The 25,046-nt window shown below is 48.9% G+C and overlaps 1 protein-coding gene across 1 annotated transcript in view; it reads left to right on the forward strand.

Annotated features, from left to right (window-relative positions):
- The first annotated feature begins 213 nt into the window (after positions 1-213).
- The window catches only part of LOC140398602 (plexin domain-containing protein 1-like), a 266,471-nt gene continuing 241,638 nt past the window's right edge, over positions 214-25,046 (forward strand). The window contains exon 1 of the mRNA XM_072487442.1: positions 214-597. Within this exon, the coding sequence (XP_072343543.1) occupies positions 525-597 (73 nt within the window). The 5' untranslated portion in view covers positions 214-524. The remainder of the gene's footprint in view (positions 598-25,046) is intronic.

The raw sequence follows: 25,046 nt of genomic DNA on the forward strand, positions 1-25,046 counted from the left end.
GCGAGAGGGAAGTGTAGCAGGTTTGAAGAGACTGGATCCGATGAATGAATAATTCAGCAGTAAGGATTGACAGGTGGGTTTGTGTACCAGAGAGAGAGAGGGGAATGGGTGAGAAAGGGGTGGTTGCTATCAGGTGTAATCTCCCCCCACACACCCTCTCTCCCTCCTTCTCTCTCTCTCTCTGCCCCACTTAGTCAAGCGAGTGTTATGATGAGAGTCTGACAGAGTGTGGCGTGCTCTACAAGCCCAGGACCAGTTCTCAAACAAACACAGCGAGAGAGAGAGAGACAAAAATAATCTGTAGGAAAAAAAAAGGCAGCCACAGAGGGGAGGAATAAAAATAACCACGAGATACTTCTAAACATCAGCCCAGAGAGTGTTCCCCCCCTGCCATCTGGTTCTAATGGACCTCGGACCGTCAAGCTCTGAAATAGGGTGGATCTGAGCATCGCCCTCACTCAGTTGGACCCCAGCTCCAAGGGGACTGCTGCTTTGAGAACGCTCCCGACCCGGGTGGCAGCGACATGGGACTTGGCACTTTCTCCCTGCTGTACCTGTCCTCAGTACTTGCAATCCTGGAAGGCGCAGAGCTGGCAGGTAAGGAACAGCCCAGATCTCCCTCCTCGTTTATTTCTCCCTCTGCCCGTTGTTTCCTCGCCAATTGCAAAAAAAAAGCAATTTTTTAAAAAGAAGAAACAAAAGCAACCTGCAAATATCCAGGGTGACACGGTTACTTAAGGCGACAGAACGCGCAAAGCTTCGTTGTGCAAAGACGCTCTGCAGCAGAATCCTTCTCCAGCCCAGTTACCTTCCGTAAGGTGTCCCTTTAATATCTCTGTGTCCTGCAAATTCTGCATTGAGGCGCCGGCCTTGCCAATGTTACCATCGGCCGGTCACACACACCTATCCCAAAAGTTGGTGGCAGTGTGCAAGGCAGAATAGAGAGAGCCCCCCCCCCCCCCCCCCCCATCTCTCTGCTACAAGCTCCAGATGCTGGCTCATTATTAGAGCGGCGCGTCTCGCTGGTGGCCGGGAGAGGGTGTTTTAATTTTTTGAGGCAGCACTTTCACAATATTGACAATAATATAGTTCTCAGACCTGCCGTAACCCCGTGACTGTAACAGCTGAAACTGACATTTCGCCTGTGTGAAAGACTTGAATGTTTTGTTTTATGGGGTCAGACGAGGAAATCAGCTCTGGAGACTATTGAGTTATAAATTCTGATCAGGCAGGTAGACCATCCATACAGCCAGTGTCTGTGTTTATCCCCCCCCCCCCCCCCCCCCATTAATCTGTATCGCCCCCCTCCTCAATCTATCCAGAGTAATTTTCCAGATATATCACTGCACATGTTAACCTGTCTGGCAATGCCCTTGCAAATGGTAGATTCCCTGCCGGTGTCTCAATCAGGAGCACTGAGGGAACATTTCGAGTTCATGCAGACAGCAAAGCCTCGTGTTTTCTGGGCGATGGCTCCTCCGTGTCAATGGGGTGCTCAACCAAGTTTTCTCCCCGAAAGGTAGCTGGTGTCTACCTCAAACTCTCAGCAGCTTTTCGGGTTGCCCAGACTGATTTTATTGAGGCCAGTTGAATGAACAACTTGCATTTCAACATCCTCAGAATGCCCCAAGGTGCTTAATGTGCAGCCAATAAAGGTACTTAAAAAAAAATTAGTTCATGGAATGTGGGCGTTGCTGGCTGAGGGGGTATTTGTCGATGTACTTTGTCGATTATTCTTTTTGTCTGGTGTGTACGTACTGTGTACGTTCCCTTGGCCGCAGAAAAATACTTTTCACTGTAATTCGGTACACGTGACAATAAATCAATCAATCAGTAAACAGGAAACAAATTTGCATTGGGTCTGGAGTCACATCTCGGCCAGACCAGGTGAGGATGGCAGATTTCCTTCACTGAACCAGATGGGCTTTTACAACAGTCAGAAACGGTTTCATGTTCACTTTCCATTCCAGATTTTTTTACTGAATTCAAATTTCAGCATCTGCCGTGTTGGGATTCGAACCACTGGTCCCCCGAGCATTACTCTGGGTCTCACGGTCCAGTGACAATACCACTGTGCCATTGCCTCTTGAAAAGCAAAATACTGCAGATGCTGTAAATCTGAGATTAAAAACAGACAATGTCTGAAGTATTGAGCAGGTAAGGCAGCATCGCAACAAAGAGTGAATTTAAGTCACTGATCTGTCATCAGTGCTTTTTAAAGTCATTGTTGAAATGTAAGAAACACAGCAGCTAGGTGCCATGAGCAGTATTGTGATTATGATCATATAATTGTGTTTTTAGGTGTCGGTTAAAGGTTAAGTGTTGTACAGGAGATCGCCACTGCTCTGAAATAGTGGCATGAGATCTTTTACATCCAGACGAGAGGACAGACAGAACTTTGGTTTAAATACCTCAGCCAGAAGTAGGCGGCTCCAACAATGCAGCACTGTGCTCAGATTGCTGGAGTGGGATTTGAACCCCCAAAACCTTGACAGAGTAAAGGAATGTAAATGGGGGGAGGGGGGAAAATCTTTCACAGAGGGCGGCACGGTGGCACAGTGGTTAGCACTGCTGCCTCACAGCTCCAGGGTCCCAGGTTCAATTCCCACCTCGGGTGACTGTCTGCGTGGGTTTCCTCCAGTTTCCGCCCACTGTCCAAAGAAGCGCAGGTTAGGTGGATTGGCCAGGCTCAATTGCCCCTTAGTGCCCGGGAGGTTGGGTGGGGCTACTGGGAGAGGGTGGAGGTGTAGGCTTGGGTAGGGTGCTCTTTCCAAGGGCCGGTGCAGACTCAATGGGCCGAATGGCCTCCTTCTGCACTGTAGATTCTATGATTTGGGGAAGAGCAGCAGGTGGGTGAACCTAATTGGATAATGTTTTCTCAAAGTGCTGTCACTGGCAGGGTGGGCGCAATGGCTGTGCGATTCTATGCCCTTGTTCAGATTCTGTTCACACTGGATGCCCAGATTGTCAATTTGAGTTAGCCCAGTTTGTGGATTAATAATGGAGGAAATCGTGGGCAGGCATGGCGAAGGAGGGGAACGTTCAAAACCGTGCGCACACCACCCCCCAAAAAAATACATTTAAAAAATGTCAAATTCTGACAAACTATAAATGCAGTTTCCTTCGCTACAGGGGGCATTCAATCTCACTTTACTGACAGGCAGCATTGATGTAATGCCCACTTTCATTTCCCTCTGCCACATACCGACAGCTGAATGAAGTTGCAGAGGGGGAAGGAGGCACTAATGATTCAGTTAATGACCCATGCTAACTGCTCATAGCATGATACGATGTGAAGACTGTTGTGTTTATTATTCACTTGCAGAGTTTTAATTTGCTCTTCCCAATTTGTTCAGCTGCTTTTTTAAACCTGTCTGCAGTTGCCCGCAGCTGAAACCACCTGGATTTGTGAGCCTATTTCAAGGAAAAAGGTTTAAAAATCAAACTATCAGTGAGTTTAAACAGTCAGGTGGCTCTGTGTGTGACGGCAACGTCACAGAAATCTAATTAAAACACAAGGTGGAACAAAACTGGGAGAAGATTCCGACTGGACATTAATAGATACAGTCAAATAGCAAAAACCCACAGAAACCCGGCAAAGTCATCCTTAACGAGGATTGGTTTTGTTAAGCAGGAACTGTTGCGATAGTAAAACAGAAGCCACGAAAAGCTGATGCTGGAATACTGGTATGAGAACAGCAATAGCTGGAAAACAATCAGCAGGTCTGGCAGCATCTGTGGAGAGGGGAAGAAACAAAGTGAACACTTTTGGTTGCGCTTTTAGACTTTGTCACTACAGCGTCTGGTTTGAGATGGAGAGCTGGATTTATCTTCAGTTCTCCATGTTTTTGCGGCCTCATTAATGTTGCAGATTACTGTGGATCAGTATTTTCGCAGCAACATCTGTGGTTCAGTTGAAGGGTTGTCACTAACTTCTCAAAGCCATTCGATAGAGGCATGAGATAATTACAGAGCAGTCGGTCCTACACGCCTGTTCAATCCGGGTGTGATGTAATTTCTGCTTCCCCTGCCTAAATGACCCCTCTACCCCTGCCCCTGCACTCACCCCCTTCCCTGCTCCATTACCCCCTCCCCTGCTCCGTCACCCATGCCCCGGCTCCGTCACCCTCGCCCCTGCTCCATTACCTCTCCCCTGCTCCATTACCCCCTCCCCTGCTCCATCACCCCCTCCCCTGCTCCATCACCCCCTCCCCTGCTCCATCACCCCCTCCCCTGCTCCATCACCCCCTCCCCTGCTCCATCACCCCTTCCCTGCTCCATTACGCCCTCCCCTGCTCCATCACCCTCGCCCCTGTTCCATTACCCCCTCCCCTGCTCCATTACCCTCACCCCTGATCCATTACCCTCGACCCTGATCCATTACCCCCCTCCCCTGATCCATCAGCCTCTCCCCTGCTCCATCAGCCTCTCCCCTGCTCCATTACCCCCTCCCCCTCTCCATTACCCCTTTCCCTGCTCATTACGCTCCCCCTGCTCAAGTAACCCCTCCCCTGCTCCATCACGCCCTCCCCTGCCCCATTACCCATCTCCCCTGCCCCATTACGCCCTCCCCTGCCCCATTACGCCCTCCCCTGCCCCATTACGCCCTCCCCTGCCCCATTACGCCCTCCCCTGCCCCATTACGCCCTCCCCTGCCCCATTACGCCCTCCCCTGCCCCATTACGCCCTCCCCTGCCCCATTACCCCCTCCCCTGCTCCATTACCCCCTCCCCTGCTCCATTACCCCCTCCCCTGCTCCATTACCCCCTCCCCAGCTCCATTACCCCCTCCCCTGCTCCATTACCCCCTCCCCTGTTCCATTACCCTTTCTCCTGCTCCATTACTCCCTCCCCTGCTCCATTACCCCTTCTCCTGCTCCATTGGGGCAGCACGGTAGCCTTGTGGATAGCACAATTGCTTCACAGCTCCAGGGTCGCAGGTTCGATTCCGGCTTGGGTCACTGTCTGTGCGGAGTCTGCACATCCTCCCCGTGTGTGCATGGGTTTCCTCCGGGTGCTCCGGTTTCCTCCCACAGTCCAAAGATGTGCAGGTTAGGTGGATTGGCCATGATAAATTGCCCTTAGTGTCCAAAATTGCCCTTAGTGTTGGGTGGGGTTACTGGGTTATGGGGATAGGGTGGAAGCGTGGACCTTGGGTAGGGTGCCCTTTCCAAGAGCCGGTGCAGACTCGATGGGCCAAATGGCCTCCTTCTGCACTGTAAATTCTACGATAATCTATAATTACCCCCTCCCCTGCCCCATTACTCCCTCCATGCTCCATTACTCCCTCCCCTGCCCCATTACACCCTCCCCTACTCCATTACCCCCTTCCCTGCTCAAATTAACCCCATCCCTGCTCCACTACCCCCCTCCCCTGATCCACTATCCCCCCTCCCCTGATCCATTACCCACTCCCCTGCTCCATTACCCCCCTCCCCTGCTCCGTTATCCCCTCCCCTGCTCCGTTACCCCCTCCCCTGCTCCATTACTTCGGTGGTAGGCAAAGTCATGGAAAGGGTACTGAAGGATAGGATTTCTGAGCATCTGGAAAGACACTGCTTGATTAGGGATAATCAGCACGGATTTGTGAGGGGTAGGTCTTGCCTTACAAGTCTTATTGAATTCTTTGAGGAGGTGACCAAGCATGTGGATGAAGGTAAAGTAGTGGATGTAGTGTACATGGATTTTAGTAAGGCATTTGATAAGGTTCCCCATGGTAAGCTTCTGCAGAAAGTAAGGAGGCATGGGATAGTGGGAAATTTGGCCAGTTGGATAACGAACTGGCTAACCGATAGAAGTCAGAGAGTGGTGGTGGATGGCAAATATTCAGCCTGGATCCCAGTTACCAGTGGCGTATCGCAGGGATCAGTTCTGGGTCCTCTGCTGTTTGTGATTTTCATTAATGACTTAGATGAGGGAGTTGAAGGGTGGGTCAGTAAATTTGCAGACGATACGAAGATTGGTGGAGTTCTGGCTTAGTGTCTGGTTAGCAGGGCCATGGATTAGTGTCTGGTTATCAGGACCATGGATTAGTGTCTGGTTAGCAGGGCCATGGATTAGCGTCTGGTTATCAGGGCCTTGGATTAGTGTCTGGTTATCAGGGCCATGGATTAGTGCCTGGTTATCAGGGCCATGGATTAGTGTCTGGTTAGCAGGGCCATGGATTAGTGTCTGGTTAACAGGGCCATGGATTAGTGTCTGGTTAGCAGGGCCTTGGATTAGTGTCTGGTTAGCAGTGTGATGGATTAGTGTCTGGTTAGCAGGGCCATGGATTAGTGCCTGGTTAGCAGGGCCATGGATTAGTGTTTGGTTATCAGGGCCTTGGATTAGTGTCTGGTTAGCAGGGCCATGGATTAGTGTCTGGTTAGCAGTGTGATGGATTAGTGTCTGGTTCACAGGGCCATGGATTAGTGCCTGGTTAGCAGTGTGATGGATTAGTGTCTGGTTAGCAGGGCCATGGATTAGTGTCTGGTTAGCAGGGCCATGGATTAGTGTCTGGTTAGCAGTGTGATGGATTAGTGTCTGGTTATCAGGGCCATGGATTAGTGTCTGGTTAGCAGTGTGATGGATTAGTGTCTGGTTAGCAGGGCAATGGATTAGTGTCTGGTTAGCAGTGTGATGGATTAGTGTCTGGTTAGCAGGGCAATGGATTAGTGTCTGGTTAGCAGTGTGATGGATTAGTGTCTGGTTAGCACTGTGATGGATTAGAGTCTGGTTAGCAGGGCCATGGATTAGTGTCTGGTTAGCAGGGCCATGGATTAGTGTCTGGTTAGCAGTGTGATGGTTTAGTGTCTGGTTAACAGGCTGATGGATTAGTGTCCTGTTAGCACTGTGATGGATTAGTGTCTGGTTAGCAGGGCCATGGATTCGTGTCTGGTTAGCAGGGCCATGGATTAGTGTCTGGTTATCAGGGCCATGGATTAGTGTCTGGTTAGCAGTGTGATGGTTTAGTGTCTGGTTAGCAGGGCCATGGATTCGTGTCTGGTTAGCAGGGCCATGGATTAGTGTCTGGTTAGCAGTGTGATGGATTAGTGTCTGGTTAGCAGGGTGATGGATTAGTGTCTGGTTAGCAGGGCCATGGATTAGTGTCTGGTTAGCAGGGTGATGGATTAGTGTCTGATTAGTAGGGCCATGGATTAGTGTCTGGTTAGCAGGGCCATGGTTTAGTGTCTGGTTAGCAGGGTGATGGATTAGTGTCTGGTTAGCAGGGCCATGTATTAGTGTCTGGTTAGCAGTGTGATGGATTAGTGTCTGGTTAGCAGGGTGATGGATTAGTGTCTGGTTAGCAGGGCCATGGATTAGTGTCTGGTTAGCAGTGTGATGGATTAGTGTCTGGTTAGCAGTGTGATGGAATAGTGTCTGGTTAGCAGTGTGATGGAATAGTGTCTGGTTAGCAGGCTGATGGATTAGTGTCTGGTTAGCAGTGTGATGGATTAGTGTCTGGTTAGCAGGGCCATGGATTAGTGTCTGGTTAGCAGGGCCATGGATTAGTGTCTGGTTGGCCGTTCAGTACATGTATTTTGTAATTTAATCGGCAATACAGTTAACTGAGATTTTTAGGATCAAAATCAGATTGCAGACGTCAGAACTGACCTCAGGCAGCCCTTTCTATAGCTCCGATGAGATTTGGCAACAACATTGCCGCTAATATCCTCTTAAAATCTCCACTTTGTTTTGCAAGCTAGCTGAATAGTGATTTATGTTGCTTAGGACCTAGTTTCTGTGGACGGGGTGAGAATTATTTTGGTGCGTTGAATGAGGTCACTGGAGATTGCAGACAAAGGAGATATCATGTCCAGTCTATCTTCCTCAATAAAAGCAATGTAAACACTGAGTGTGTCTCCATAAATAACTCTGCCTCGGAGCGCTGTCATTTCCCTGTATTGTGTCTCTGTTCTACTATATATCCCATCTTCTAACCTTTGCCTTGGCTAGTGTTAGCTGAGTCCGACGTTTGAGGGTTCAAGTTGCGCTCCAGAGACACGAGTACAAAGATTTCAATGGGGAGGGAAGTCAGTATTATACCGTTGCAGGTACTGTTGTTTGGCTCTGACATGATGTGCCATCAATGAACACAAGACGAGTGGTGAACGTAACTGAGGCTTTAATAAGCTAAACAGAAAGCCTCCTGGCCTCTGATCCCGAACTGGGGCAGAGCCCGAGGTCAGCCACCTTTATACCGAGCCCGAGGGGAGGCGGAGCCATCAGGCAGTGGTTTACCACATTACATGTAATACAGTAGCAGTTTACCACAATACACATATAAAATACTACAGTGGTTTACCACACACCACTAAACCCTCAGCTGGGCTTAAATGATCCCAAAGCACGACACTGAAGAAGAACAGGGCATTTATCTCGGGTCTCCTGCCCAAATTGTTTTCCCTCAATCAACACTTAAAAGTAGATTACCCGACTGATGCACTATCAATTACGACGAGACGAGAGTAGAGAGTAATCGAGGCTTTATTACACAGAGATGTGTGGCCTCCTACAGCTGCAGCTGAAATGGCTGCCGTTCGGAGAGCACACACATTTATACTCTGCCTACTGGGCGGAGCCAGCAGGCAGGGATCTACCCCTGTACCTGTAATACAGGGGCCTTACCGTAATACCCTCGTATGCAGTGCAGTATATACAATATAATACAACAGTGGTGACAGCTACACCGACCAATGTCTCATTGCTGCTGATGTGGGCTCACCGAGTGAAGGTTGGCTGCTGCAGTGACTGCGTTCAGAGCCAACCACGGTTTCAAGTGATCTGTAGGTGCCAAACCCGCTCACAAAAAACAGACCAGCCGCTAGAGATGGCACACTACCCGCTTTGACATAACTGAGTAGACTCTCTGTCCCCCAACAATACTGCGTATCCGAACCCAATCCATTCAAAAATGGTTCAGAGGCTCTAAAGTGCTTTTCAATACCCTTACGTCAAAGTGCTAGATAATTACAAGCCTTCTTTTCACTGGGGTACTGCCAACCCTCTTGGAACTCATTTATTCTTTGTTTATAAGGAGCATGGCAGGTGAGTGGGGGTTGGGGAGGGGGGGTGAAAGGTGAGTACGTAATGTCATAATATGTACTCATGCACGTAATGAGGTAAAGACAGGCAGTGACAGACACCCAGGTTAGCCAATCAATACACGGGACACAACACAACCAATCACCAGACAGAACACTAGAGGAGGGTTTCCTACTATAAAACACACGAGGCATCAGCACTCCACCTCTTTCCACTGGTGACAACTGTAGTGACAGTCAGGGTGTATATATCAGTTGGCACCTTCTTCACGTGGCTCATAGCTAGTCTGGTCTAGTTAGTTAGAGTTAGCACACTTGGAGTAGTAGAGTGTCAACCTACAGCCAGCTGTGTGCACTGTTACAGTAGTTCAATAAATCATACTGAACCAACGTCTAAGTTTGGTGTCTGCTTTCCAGTGTAACTGCATCCAGTTGCAGTCCGTGTTACCCCAGGGTGAATAACACGACACGCAATACATTTTTATGAGACAATAATGGCTGGTTTCCCTCTGGGAGACCGCAGGATTATATTTGCACCCACACCCCTTCATTGCCACTAATTCCCAAGATATGTCCAATTTGAGTTGAAACTTGTGGCAATGCAAACTTCACCAACTTAAGTCAATTAAAACCACAAAGCTCACTTTGAAAGCTTCTCTACTGTCAAGAAACAAGAGTAAAATGATGAGCTTTGAGAACAAAAAAATGAATAAATTCAATTTTAAAATAACAACGGAAGCGTAGGTGTGGGAGTCAATTAGTGTATGTAGAAAATTCAGGAGAATACAGTTCCTACTCTTTGCTATTGCATCACGATATCATTGTTCCTGGCCAAATTGGAGACGATTGGGTAATCATCACTTACCCCATCAGTTATGCCTGGAAGCTGCACTGATATAAGTGGCTGGGGACTTATATGCATTTGTTTAAAAATTAATTTAGGGGATGTGGGCTAGGCCAGCAATTTTTACCCATCCCTAGTTACCCTTGAGAAGGTGGTCGTGAGCTGCCTTCTTGGACCGCCGCAGTCCCTGAGGTGTAGATACACTCACAGTGCTGTTAGGGAGGGTGTTCCAGGATATTGACCCAGTGTCAGTGCAGGTATTGTGATACATTTCCAATTCAGGGTGGTGAGTTTCAGGAGAACTTGCAGGTGGTGGCGATCCTATGTGTCTATTGCCTTTGTCCTTGAATGTTGCGGCAGTGGGTTTGCAAAGTGCTGTCACAAGGAGCTTTGGTGAGTTACGGCAGTGCATCTTGTAGATGGTACACACGGCTGCCACTGTTCATTGGTGGTGGGGGCAGTGAATGTTTGAGGAAGGGGGAGCAATCAAGTGGGCTGCTTTGTCCTGGATGGTGTTGAGCTTCTTGAGTGTTGTTGGAGCTGCATTCATCCAGGCAAATGGAGAGTATTCCATCACACTGCTGACTTGTACTTCGTAGATGGTGGACAGACTTTGTGGAATCAGGAGGTGAGGTACTCGCTGCAGAATTCCTAGTTTAAAAGTCCTTCCTGTTTGCTTCCTTTGTTCCCATTTATTTTATTTTATTATTTTTGGTCCATGGACCCATGATCAGCATATTCCTCAAAGCAGAAGACTCTGTTGAAACAGCCTGCTTGTCAGGACACTGTGTTCCCAGGTTTTGTATTTTGGAGAGAGGAAACTTCGGCACTGAGTGGATCTTAGGAAGCAGCTTTGGGGAAACTCAATTAGTTAACTGGCAACCAATGGGTTGGCCAGTGACAGTGTTCTGCCTGATAACAATCAGTGGTTGGTTCCTGTGTGATGTTTTCTGACAGAACTTAGCAGAAGTGTTTAGACCTTGGAAGAGAAAATAACTCTCTCTCTGTATCTATCTCTCTCTCTCTCTTTCTCTCCTGCTCTATTGTTCTGCAGAGAAAGTAGACCACCTTGCCAGAGAAAAGCATCGTACACAGTGTTACCGTACTGCGGTGGTGGATCATCCACTCGACACTTCTTGCTGAAGGTTTTGCAAATGCCTCAGCCTTATCTTTTGTACTGATGTGGTGGACGCCTCCAACATTGAGGATGGGGAGATTGGTAGAGCACCCTCCTCCAGTGAGTTATTCACCACCATTCGGGCAGCACAGTGGTTAGCACTGTTGCTTCACAGCGCCAGGGTCCCAGATTCGATTCCCGGCTTGGGTCACTGTCTTCGCGGAGTCTGCACGTTTCCCCCCCGTGTCTGCGTGGGTTTCCTCCGGGTGCTCCGGTTTCCACCCACAAGTCCCTAAAGACGTGCTTTTAGGTGAATTGGACATTCTGAATTCTCCCTCGGTGTACCCGAACAGGCGCCCAAATATGACGACTAGGGGCTTTTCACAGTAATTTCATTGCAGTGTTAATGTAAGCCTACTTGTGACAATAAAGATTATTATTATTATCATGACGGGATGTGGCAGGACTGCAGAGCTTAGATCTGATCCGTTGGTTGTGGAATCGCTTAGCTCTGTCTGTTGCTGCTGCTGTTTGGCATAGAACATACAGTGCTGATGGACGCCATTCGGCCCATCGAGTCTGCACCAACCCACTTAAGCCCTCACTTCCACCCTATCCCCATAACCCAATAATCACTCCTAAACTTTTTGGTCACTAAGGGCAATTTAGCATGGCCATTCCACCTAACCTGCACGTCTTTGGACTGTGGGAGGAAACCGGAGCACCCGGAGGAAACCCACGCAGACACGGGGGATAACATGCAGACTCCGCACAGACTGACCCAAGCCAGGAATCGAACCTGGGACCCTGTGAAGCAACTGTGCTAACCACTGTGCTACCGTGCTGCCTACATGTAGTCCTGTGGTAGCTTCACCAGGTTGACACCTCATGTTGGTGTGCTCTTCATTGAACTGGTATGGCGGTAATATTCGAGTGGAGGATATGCCAGGTCATGAGTTACACACTGTGATTGAGTATGATACAGCGCCTCATGGCTACCCATCCTTGAGTTGCTAGATTTGCTAAAAAACTATCCCATTTAGCACGGTGGTAGTGCCACACAACACGATGGAGGATATCCTCAATGTGAAGATGGGAGTGGTGGTCACTTCTTCCGATACTGTCATGGACTGCTGCGGCAGGCAGGTTGGTGAGGATGAGATCAAGTCTATTTTTCCCTCTTGTTGGTTCTCTCCCCACCTGCTGCAGTCCCAGTCGAGCAGCGATGTCCTTTAGGACCCGGCCAGCTCGGTCTGTGGTGGTACAACCGAGCCACTCTTGGTGATGGACATTGAAGTCCTCCACCCAGGGGACATTCTGCATCCTTGCCGCCCTCCGTGCTTCCTCCAAGTGGTGTTCAACATGGAGGAGCACTGATCCATCACCAGGGATTGGTTTAGCACAGGGCTAAAGAGCTGGCTTTGAAAGCAGAGCAAGGCAGGCCAGCAACACGGTTCAATTCCCGTACCAGCCTCCCCGAACAGGTGCCGGAATGTGGTGACTAGGGGCTTTTCACAGTAACTTCATTTGGAGCCTACTTGTGACAATAAGCGATTTTCATTTCGTTGGTGGCCGGTACGTGGTAATCAGCAGGATTGCCCATGTTTAACCTAAAGACATGAGACTTCATGGGGGTCCAAAGCCGATGTTGAGGACTCCCAGGGCAAGTCGCCCCTGACTGTAGACCACTGAGCTGCCACCTCTGTTGGGTCTGTCACAGTGGTGGACAGGACATACCCAGGAATGGTGATGGTGGTGTCTGAGATGTTATCTGTAAAGTATGATTCCGTGAGTATGGCTATGTCAGGCTGTTGCTTGACTAGCCTGAGAGACATACATTACTTGTATGTAACTATCCTTCACCTACTGCATTTTACTGGAGGAACAATTCAGCTTTTTATTGCGAGACATAGGCCTGAATTTTACCGGGGGCCATATTGCCCGTCCCAGCCCCAGTCGGTGAAAAGGCTGCCCCTTAGTGGAAGAAAGTAAAAGTGTCGATTCCACCCCACAGTCATAAGAAGTCTTTCCCTCGAGGGGGCGCCAGAAGAAAGTAGTGGACACTGTGGGAACTGCACAAAGGCCCTGGGAAGAAGTGTCGTGGATGCTGGAGGCAGTTGAGTGGGGCCTTTTTTGGTGGGGTGAAGGATTGAGTACCCCGTGGATGGGCTTTTGGGGGGTATTTTTGGAGGCCAAATGGAGAGGCACACAGGAGTATTGTGATCTTCACCTGATGCGCAAAGGGAACCACCCCATCTCCTGCCAAAGATGTGCCACATTTTCCTTCCCACTTATTCACCAACTTGGGTGAAAAAACATCCTTCCCACTCACTCACACCATCCTTCTACTGCTCAATGTCTTATGGCAGTGCAGACAGATTGAGGGCCTTCAGTGGCCATTCAGCGGGATACCCAACCATCAGACGTTACATGCCCCCCCCCCCCCCCCCCCCCAATACCCTGCTGTAAAGAGGGACCGTACATTCCACCCAACAGCGGGGATTTCTGGCATGAGTTCTGTTTCCTGCAGTTTATGGAGACTCTTTTTTTTTATAAATTAACTCCGCGGGCATTTAGTTTTAGTTTTAAGTAGACTCAGTTGGCTGAGTGAACAGCTGGGTGCTATCTAATGGAAAGGTTTCATTTGTGGCGGGTTTTGCTGGGAGTTTCCCGTTGGCTTTGTCGGCGCGTTTCCCAACATTATCTAACCACACGTAGTCACTTTTTGGGGCCCTGGGGATTTTCTCCCGATAAAGCCCACACTTCGGGTGAGATCTACTGGCCGCGTTGTGTCTGGAAAGCAGCCAGTCTCACTCGAATATGCATTCCTGAGATCTACCCAGGTCATGGGGACCTTACCCCCTCGCCTGGGAGATCTAGGACGAGCACGGTTCAGCACTGGTCCCCACAAACAGGGGCCAGATGGAACAGCACTCGTGGGCGTCTCCCTGGGGATCAGAGGCCCCCAGGTGCTTGCCGTCTGGGCAGGGTGACACCCTGGCATTGCTGAGTGGTGGGCACTCTACCCTGGCAGTGCCACCTGAGTGCCAGCCTGGCATGGCCCTGGTAGCACGCCCAGCTGGCAGGGATTTCTGGCCGCCGAGAAACACCTGGCTAATTGCACTATTGGACCCTGTTCCCATTTGGGTAGATTGCTTTGTTCGAATTATTTTCATCACTGGGGAGCTGAACTCACTGGCCAGATCGGCCTCTCCGAGATCGGGCCACCATTTTGAAAGGGTGCCCTGGTCTCCAAGTGAGCTTGTCGGTCCCCTACACCCCCCCCCCCCCCCCACCCCTGGGCAATGTTACACCCCACACCTATGGATGCTACCCCATACCACCCCCAAGTGATGACATCCCATTATGGGGTCACTGAGGGACCCTCTTTTCAGGCATCCCACGCCCCCTTTAGGCCTCCATCCAGGACCCCCATCCTCCACCCCCTCCCTACCTTCCAGATGCCCCTTCATAACCACCCTGCACCCTCCACTCTTCAAACCCCTCCCCCTACACTCCTTTCATGGGCATGGTCCCCCTCAGGCCCTGACCCTTGGCCGTGCCATCCTGGCACCCTGGCATTGCCACCCTGGCAGTGCTCCTGCTGGCTTTGCAGTGCCACCTGGGCACCTTGGCAGTACCCAGGTTCCAGGGGCAGGGCCAGCTGTTCCTGACCACCCTGGGGCCTCTGATGGCCCGGGAGACCCGCAGGTGCCATTACTGAAAAGCACCGGGCTGGGGTCTCCCTGAGGTGGCCGTTAGATGGCGGGGGGGAAGGGGAGGGGGAGGGGATGCGCGGCTTAGTCATGCCCATTGTGGACGGGGTCCTGATCGCGACATCTTGTGAGGCATACTGGCTGCTGGGAAGCCTGCGGGAAGCTTCTCCTGGCATCTACCACCTTGGTTAGATCTTGGGAATGGATTTTGGAGTGAGACTCGCCGTCTCGCTCTAATATGCAGATTTGCTAAAATATGACCCTGTCCATTGTGGGCGGGATTCACGTCCCATCATCTCGCAAGATCGGGTTGGATCTCGTGAGGTGTGGCAAGCTGGGTAGATCCTGAAGAGGGTCTCCCGGTGTCTACCCTCCATAATGCACTGCAATGCCTTTTGGGCACAATGGTGCCAGTAGATCACGCCCCTAGTTGTTGTGATACTGTCGGCACCTTTGTTTCAGGCAACAATGCCCAATGTAAACCCGAATTTCCTGTGACTCGAACCTCTGATACTGGGGCGTGGTTTCCTCGGTTGCTCGGCAAGCCGACCATATTTTCAGTGTTCTGTTCTTTTATACATATAACATAATTCACTGCTGAGTGGGTAAACACAGGCTTTCCAGGGCACTAATTCTGGTTTAGATTTTTTCCAATTTGAAAGAAGGTATTTCAAAGAGCAAGCTTGTTTTCTTGTCACTTAAAGTGCAGCTTCTTGCGCATTAGGTTTGTCGCTCTGCTAATGGAACTTGCAGTCTATGGACTGTCAAGCTATGTGGGTGTAATGCCAACCAGGCTTCTTCACTGGGTGGAACATTATATGATTAATGAATGCATTTTCCCAGCAGTTCATATTCTCTTCTATTCTATTTTTTGCTGATTGTTGGGTTCGAATGACAACTATTTGAGATCAACAAGTTAAGGGATTGATTTGTGCTTTGTGTTCCGTTCGCTGCTATCAGCTGACATGACAAAAGGAGGTACAGTTGACCTCAGTGCCTCTGAGCTGGGGATGTGGGGAGGGGGGTGGGGGTGGGGATGGGAAGAGATTAAAGGCCTAATGGGTGGAGATAGGATGCAGTTCATGGCCCATAAAGCTGGTGCTCACGGTGAAAATTTTAGTGTCTTCGGTCAGTACTTCAACCTGACGCCGTCCGTTCTGGTCCAACGATGTCACCTCAATGCGGCAGAAAGAGCCCCGGGTGAGTCGGTTACCGGCTTTGGAAAATCAACAGGTTCTGCCAATATGGGACTGCACTGCGCTATCAGAGATGTTGCGTGATCGCCTAGTCTGCGGCATCAACAGCATAGGGACGCAGAAAAAGCTCTTGCCTGAACCTTCTTGCTTTGTGACTCAGCCGCTGCCCCATACCTTGCATCGAGGACCTGTCTGCTAAACTGGCTGGTGGTGCTCATTTCTGAAGCTGGACATGAGTAATGCGTATCTGCAGCTTGAACTCGACAGGTCCTCTCGTCATTATGTTATAATTAATACGCACCAGGGACTCTACGAGTGCATGTGGTTGTCTTTTGGCATCTCGTTGGTGTGTGCGACATTTCAACATATAATGATAATATGGAGTCCAAAGATGTGCAGGTTAGGTGGATTGGCCATGATAAATTGCCCTTAGTGTAGGTTAGGTAGGGTTACGAGGATAGGTCGGGGGAGTGGGCCTAGGTAGGATGCTCTTTCGGAGGGTCAGTGCAGATGTGATGGGCCGAATGGCCTCCTTCTGCACTGTAGGAATTCTATTCTAGTTTCCTGCGGGGGTTGCCACACGTCGCAGTGTATTTGCACGATGTGCTGGTCATGGTGCCACTGACCGGAAGCATGTCAAGAACCTGGACGGGGTGCTGCAAAGCTTCTCAGAGTGTGGCCTCCGCCTTCCTTGGGTGAAGTGTGCGTTTCACGGAAGGGAGGTGGCGAACCTGCGTTATCGGGTGGACTGCGACGGCTTGCCCAGTGGCGGGGAAGGTACGAGCCATCCAATTGGCCCCCGCCCAAATGGATACGACTGAACTCCGCTAGTTTCTGGGGTTGGTCAAGTATTACGGTAAATTTGTCCTGGGTCTCACAGCCATACTGGTCCCTCTGTATCTGCTCCTGAAGAAGCACCAGGCCTGGCTATGCGGTGCGGCCCAGGAGGCGGCTTTTCAACCTATCAAGAGACAGTTGTCATCCTTGGGAATGCTGACACTCTAAATTCGGGCAAGCCATTGATCGTCACATCTGACACGTCGCCATATGGGATTGGGATGATTGTGGCCCATCGGATGCTGGATGGTCGGGAGCGGCCAATTGCTTTTGCATCCCGAACGCTGACCGCGGCCGAGTGTATGTACATACCGATCGAGAAGGAGGGTCTGGCAGTGATATTCGGGGTATAAAGGTTCCACCAGCATGTCTCCGACTGCCATTTCTTCAACGTGATGGACCATTCGCCTTTGTTTGGTCTTTTTGAAGAGGACAAGGCGATCCTGACTATTGCGTTGGCACGGATCCAGCTGGGACCTGCTGCTGGCTGCTTATGAATACTCGTTCGAGCATCGGAGAGAGCCCCGCATTGCACACGCAGACGCACTGAGCTATTCCTTTGGAGCTGTCATTTTGAACATGATGCAACTACCCCCTGACCCCCAGCGAACAGGGACACCCCTGTCTCTTGTGGAGGGCGTCATTGACTACTTAAACGTAGAATAAAAGCTATTTGCTTTAAATAAGTAAAAGATACTTTGCTAAAATGAAACAGAATGCAGTGCTTTTAAAATAAGACACAACATTAAAAGGTAACATAAAAGACATCCAACTCCTTTAAACTCCAATTGGCAGAGCAACAAGAGTGAAGTAGTTGGGTTTTTATGGCAATCTAACAGCTTCATGGTTACATTTTACTGGTCGGAACTTCCATCCTCTAAACCCATCTGACACAGTGAAAGGAAACGAAAAACATTAAAAAGCATTTCAGCTGAGACCCCCTCTTGCTTTTGTAATTACAGTATTATTTCTGCTCTGATACCTAAGGCAGTGTGTCTTGTTGTTTGGGTTTGTACCTGGCTTTAAGCTGACAATGTTATGAAAATACTTAATCCTATGTTAAAAATTCAAATGAAAAAAAAAGAATGAACCTTTGCACAGCAAATGATCTTTGCTCAATTAAATTTTTATGATTCCTCAATTTCCAGAAGGCATTTCTGTGGGAGCTGGGCGAAGGTTGGGATGAAATTGCAGTATTGACACCATCTATGGTCTGTGTTTGGGGGGGGGGGATGAGCGGGGGGTACAGATAAACTGCATACAGTAGTACAGGACACACACTGAATCCCCATTACACTGTTCCAAGTGTTATCAAGTGAACTTTTCAACAATAATTTAGCTCTATATTTTTCTCTGTCGAACAAATAACCTACAGGGGGAGACAGCGTAGAAATGGACAAATCTGACTATTGATGATTTTTTTCTGGCGCTAACCTGCGCCTTGTTTAAAATTTGAAGGATAGAAAAAAACGTGGGAGATTCTTTCTAAGCATTTGTTGAGGAGCTTTGAGCCTTTGATAGATGGCAAACATTTTATGAAGTCAGACAGCTTTGCACAGAATGGAAAATAGAGAATAGAAAAGGATCTTTGAGTTCTGAACTCACAAAGGTACTGGCACGTTATGTGCTTATTTATTGCCGTGTCTATCAATTTTATTTATAGCTTTAGAAAAAAGCCTAAAACATACAGACCACATCACCTTCTCCATATTGAGAACGAGTGAGTGATTTCCCAGCTGTCAGCTCACCTGGATGTGTGACCTGACTTTGAGAGGTGGGTCGAGTTGGGTGTGTGGGTGTTTCCGGAACAATGTTCAGCACCATTCGCGACTCCTCAGATAATGAAGCAGTCCGTGTCCAATGCAGCAAGACCCGGACAATATCCAGGCTTGGGCTGACAAGTGGCAAGTTACATAGGCGTCACAAAGTGTCAGGCAAAGACCATCTCCTACAAGAGAGGGTCTAACCATCGCCCCTTGACATTCAATGGCATTAATATCACTGAATCCCCCACAATCAACATCCTGGGAGGTTACCATTTAAAAAAATGTAAAATTTTTTTTTAAAAAGAAATTCAGAGTACCCAATTCATTTTTTCCACTTAAGGAGCAATTTAGCGTGGCCAATCCACCTAGCCTGCACATCTTTGGGTTGTGGGGGTGAAACCCACACAGACACGGGGAGAATGTGCAAACTCCACACGGACAGTGACCCAGAGCCAGGATCGAACCTGGGACCTCGGCGCCGTGAGGCAGCAGGGCTAACCCACTGCGCCACCGTGCTGTCCCCCTGGGGGTTACCATTGATCAGAAACTGAACTGGACTAGCCATATTAATACAGTTGCTATCAGGGCAGATCAAAGGCTAGGAATCCTACGGCGAATAACTCACCTCCTGACCTCCCCACCTCCCCAAAGCCCACGTCCCCAAAGCCTATCAGGGCAGGCTTTGGGGAGTCAGGAATTGAGTTATCCTCTGCAGAATTTCCAATCATCCCTTCTTATGTAGCCACAGTATTTATATAGCTGGTCCAGTTCAGTTGCTGTTCAATGGACTTTGCCTTTTGATGGTGGAGGATTCAGCATGGCAATGGCATTGAATGTTAAGAGGAAGATCCGGTCTTGTTGCAGATGGGCAGCATGGTAGCAGGGCAGCACAGTGGTTAGCACTGTGGCATCATAGCGCCAGGGTCCCAGGTTCGATTCCCCGCTGGGTCACTGTCTGTGTGGAGTCTACACGTTCTCCCCTTGTCTGCGTGGGTTTCCTCCGGGTGCTCCGGTTTCCTCTCACAGTCCAAAGATGTGCAGATTAGGTGGGTTGGCCATGTTAAATTGCCCTTAGTGACCAAAAAGGTTAGGAGGGGTTATTGGGTTATGGGGAGAGGGTGGAAGTGAGGACTTAAATGGGTTGGTGCAGACTAGATGGGCCGAATGGCTTCCTTCTGCATTGTATGTTCTATGGTCATTTGATGCGGTTTACATCTTGCTGCATCTGAACATGGACTGCTTCGGTATCTGAGGAGTTGTGAATGGATCGGAAAACTGCTCCTGGATCCATTTGGACCAGACTTTGCATACTCCAGGCTTGAGGAGCATGATACAAGCATCACAGTCATTGTTATTTTCAGATTCACATTGGGCGAAGCCAGCCAAAGCATTTGAAGCAATTTTTAGTTTGGTTGGTAACCTGCCAATCAGCACCAAAATCCTCGCTCAGCAAGAGAAAAATTATGCCTGCAAGTAATTATTCTTTCCCCTCCAATGGTGCAGGAAATGAAGATCTAGAGATTGAGGTTTAATTGGCTGGTTAATGTGTCACTGATGTTGGAGGTGGTACTCTTTGCTTTTAGCAGCTGATTCCTTAGCTGCTTCAGATTTAGTTCCTCCCGTAGTGTAGTACACCAGGGAGCCAGGTACAATTGTAGAATGATACAGCACAGAAGGAGGCCATTCAGCCCCTCATACTTCTGGGTTTGCTTATTGGCACGAAACCTTCCTTGTTTCTGCAGTCGATATTTTTCATCCAGTTGAAAGGGTGACTATTAGGGGTGGCATTCACCCACTCCCCGACTGGTGGGATCAATGGTGTGTGAGGAGAGGAGAAGGTGGGATGGGGGAGGGGGGGGGGTCGATGGAACTCAGCAGAAGGCCCAAAAATCAGTTTCTCGTCAGCATGAAATTCCAGTGGGATCTTGCAGTGCGGCCCGCCAGGGTGGATTGGAAATCCTGTTCGGGGCCAGCATGAAACTAATGTTCAACCTGCTAATGGGGTGTAGATGATGGGCCGACCGGAATTTCCGCACACCCGTACGCCCGTCACGACGGCAGCAGGAAAACACACCAGCGTGCCTGGACCAATGTAGCGTGCAAATCCGGGACTTCCCTAAACAATGCCTGGGGCTGCCCCCGGAGTCCAGGATGGAAGCCACCCATGACCCTGGACCCTGAGGTAGTCAATGGGGGCGGTGAGGGGGTGGGGGGGGGGGGGGGCTGCAGCATCTATCAGGTGGATCTTCCAGCTTTAGTGTCTCAAGGAGGTCCACCCTCTTCCTTCAGAAAATCCATCTTCTTCCTTCAACTGTGGGTTAGTGATGCCAGGCGCCTTGGGGCTTTTTGCAGTAACTTCATTGCAGTGTACATTCTACTTGTGACAATAAAAAGATTATTATTATTTAAACCTGGCACCCAGATACGATGGTGAGACCCGCGCCATCAAACCCGCCCTGCCAAGGAAGAGAACACAAAACGCCCAGGTACAGAATTAATTGTGGAGAGGACGGAAGATATGGCATGGTTTCCCATTGCCCTCCACAGTGAGAAACACTCCCCATCACCACCTCCGCCACGGGACCTAATCATGGATCGGAGAAGTCCACCCTTGGAGTTGAAATGCCACCAAGTAATATTCTTTACAAAATGCCACCTACAAAATGGTCAGCTGGAGGGAGGGCGCTGTGAAGGAAGAGGTAGGAAGTCAACTTTCAGGAAAAGAAAATATTGAAATGGTTCTGCCAAATGTTAGACTCTAACTAGGAAGCAAGACCTGCATTACATCTATCAGATATGTCAAAGCAATTCACGTACTTTGTAGTACTGTTGACTGATGTTACATAAAATGCAGCATTAATTTTGCACACAAAGCTGGGAGATCAATGCCCAGTTAATCAGTTTTATTTTAGTGTTTAAGGGAGAATTATAAGCTGGAACATTGGGACAGCTTCCTTCTCTTCAATAATCTAATAGATATGCGCACTCTTTCTGAAAACTCTACAATAGACAGAGCCTCAATTTACCTGAAGGGCAGCACCTGAGGGAATGTTCCCTCAGTACCGCCCAGGCCAGTGTTAAAGTACATTGCAGAACTAATATTAACCAGCACCCCCAGAACCAGCTCCTCAGTGAAATCAGGGCACTAAGATGGCAAGAGGGTGGGTTGATTTGTGTTGTGTTTTGTCCCGAAGTTATAGCTCTGTATTTTCGCTGAAATTCTGGGATTTGGCTGTGGACCGCCTGGATGTCAGAGAGTCAGCACGGGGGAGGCGATGGTGCCTGTGCTTCAGTCGTTGGAACCCTTGAGAGACTCTGAAGAGGTCTCATCGATCCTGGCTTATCCTTTGCCCTCATGTGCAATATGGATGGTGTCTTTATCCTGCAAGTTCTCCTTCTGTAATCCTGGACGTTACTCTCTTGTGATTACGTTGTTGATTATTCATTGTTGTCTTTTTGTCCTGCAAGGGAGTGTGAGATGTGAGATGTGAACGTGAGGTCATATGTTGTCCATAATCCTGCTCTCGCAAAATCATATTGGGATGATAATGCAAAGTGTGATCAGTGCACAGTTTTATTCATTTTTGTTATTATGTCTTAGCATCCTTGTGATAGTGGAAGGGAAGTGTTTTGCTTTGATCAATCTTGTTTGTAAGGAAAATGAGTGGAGTCGGAGTGGGGTGCAGGGTTGGTAGGGTTAGTTCAGTCCTCACTGAGATTGAGGATAGCTCCCCAGTTAGAGCTAATCTCTGGCAGGTTTTTTTTAGGGTACTTGAATTTAAGAATCTGCATGTTTATGATGGCCTGGGCAGATTTTGTATCCTGGGGTGGACTGGGTTCCTTCTGTCTCATCCATGAGGTTGGGCCTTCTTACGCTTGGGTCTCTCTCTGTAATCCTCTTTTGAGCTATTAGAACAAGAAGATTTAATAATAGTGCATGCTGAGGTGAGATTGGTTAATTGTGATTGGGCTGTTGAAGGGAGGATTTGCTATTGGTATCCTTTCTGTGATGGTGGTCACTTTGAGTCAGTTTGGGCATCTCTCCCTTGTGGGTTTTCTTTCTTTCTCTCTTCACACGGGTGAGCAGGGTGCTGTTTCTAATCCTGGCCCTGGTCCGGTGATTTGGGGGAGCTTCCCCTGGTTGTGCCAGGGGGGGAGGGAGTTGCCCCTCCCTCCAGGGCGGCCAATTGCTGGGTGTCTTGATGTTCTTCTTCTTTTTGTTTTGCCCCCCCCCCCCCCCCCCCCCCCACCACCAGCTGGGGCTGGAGTGATTATCCTCTTCATCTTCGTATAAGAAGTGGGGATGGTGCATTGCCCCGGATGGGGTGGGAGAGGTAAGGGCACAGCTGGGGTTCAGGTTTTGGTGTGTGCTGGAGGTCCTGGCCTATGGGTAGGGAATGGGCCGGGCTCGGCTACATCCAGCACTGTGGCTCGAATCGTGTTACCCATTGGGGACCTGGGATGTCCCTTCTCGAGGGTGCTGGTTGAGGGCACCTTGGTAGGTTAGGTTTTGCTTCTTTGGTGCACAGGGGTCTGGGGATGAGCCAAGTCCTTTGTGTGGTGGCTATCTTGTTATTCCCCTTGGGGGGGGGGGGGGGGGGGGACCTTTTGGGTTGGTTGAGCGACTTGTTCTCATTGCTGGTTGCTCAGCGTGCATCAAGAAAATATGGAGCTCGGCTGGGTCTTGAATCCTTGTTATCCTGTGGTTTACTTCTGACAGTGCAAACTTTTCCTTCCCTTTTCTTCCTTTCTTGGGGGGCTCTGAGGGTTTGATCATAACTGGAGCATGTTATTGACGGTCCTCTGCAGAATTGTCTGGAATGATGTTGCTTCTGCACTGGCCTTAGTTTTGGGCTAAGTTGTGTTGTGCGATATATATGTAACTCCTCTTAGAACTGGGGTTTGGAGGTATTTTCTTTACTTTAGTATGGGTGGGTATAAGAATCCATGTTGCCTCCTATTTGGGTTCTGATGGGTCTGGTATCTAAGGTTGTCCTCCTGTCTCTCTCTGTACTCGTGTGCTGAGCCGTTTTTTTTGTTCCTTGCTCATGGCGATGTATTATTTTCTAAAATGTAAAACCTGAATAAATATTCTTTTGTAAAAAATACAAGGAACCGGCTCACGTTTCTCATTGCATTGGGAGTGGAATGGAAAGTCTGCAACGTGACTGATATGGGAGTTGAAAGTGTCAACAAGTTGGAGTATTCAACTGACATTAGGGTCCGGGGTAATTGCTGGAACACCACCGAGAAGGTTTTACATCTAATCCAGGTTTCTACTTGATCCTGAACTGCTTGATGCTACTATTGGAAAGTAAGAAACATTCTGATTCCTAGCAGTGATCTCTTCACCTTCATGAACACACATTCACAAAGTGCACAGATCCTCATCAGTCGCTTCATGAAACACTATAGTCAACAATCTGAGCACCATTCATGACTGGGAGATGCAATGCATTATGAATGGCTATTAGTGACAGGACAAATGGTGAAAGCTGGGCAATATATATTGGACAACCATAATCTATATCATGGAAATGTCTGCCACTAGGGTCCCTAAATGTCAAAGCTTCAGATATTTAACTTTTAGAGCTTTGCCTTGTCAATTGTTTCCACTTATTTCTTCGTGAAGGCATTTTTTCTGTTGGGTTCTGTTCATTGGACCGTCCAGCCTCCAGTATCTTATCTAATTGGAATTCTTCTCATGTATCTTGTCGCATTTATTTATTTATGCTCCACACAAGCCTCCTCCCATTTTCCTCCCTCTATCCTGTCAATTCCCTTCCTCCTCTGGTGCCTACCTAGCTTCAACTTAAATGCATCTTTACCTCAACTACTTCTTGTAATAGCGAGATCCTCATTCTCATCACTTTCTGGATAAAGGTCTTTTTCCTGAGTGCCCTATTGCATTTCTTCGTGATCATCTAATACTTATAGCCTGTAGATTTGGACTCACCCACAAGTGGAAACATCTTCTGCCAATCCAGGCATTGAACAGCTGACGCCTGGAGAACCTCTTGACTTTCTACCGACCCCCCCCACTCTGTCCTCATCAAACGTTGGCACAGACGTGCTTCCAAAGAAGGTTTCACCACACTACAATGTGAAGCAAGGAATCCAACAAAATTTCCTCCTCTCCTCTATCCGCAGTCTATCCCCACTGCTGTGCCGCCGGAGGGTAATGCGGGAATTGAATTCTGGACGCTCTGTATGGGCGACAAGATTTTACACCAAACTGTAAATAGCCACAGTTGAGGTCCATATGTTGCCTGCTATAACCAGCACAGGTGGCAAAGAACACACCAAAATACTGAAATAATGCTTAAGCCCTGCCCTGGGTGTGAGCCACTTATTAAATACGACATCAAGAGATTTGAACCATAGAATTGATCATAGAATTTACAGTACAGAAGGAGGCCATTCGGCCCATCGAGTCTGCACCGGCTCGTGGAAAGAGCACCCTACTCAAGCCCACACCACCCTATCCCCATAACCCAGTAACCCCACTCAACCAACACGAAGGGCAATTTTTGGACACTAAGGGCAAT

This window comes from Scyliorhinus torazame, chromosome 21, assembly GCF_047496885.1.
Source record: "Scyliorhinus torazame isolate Kashiwa2021f chromosome 21, sScyTor2.1, whole genome shotgun sequence".
Lineage (NCBI taxonomy): Eukaryota > Metazoa > Chordata > Chondrichthyes > Carcharhiniformes > Scyliorhinidae > Scyliorhinus > Scyliorhinus torazame.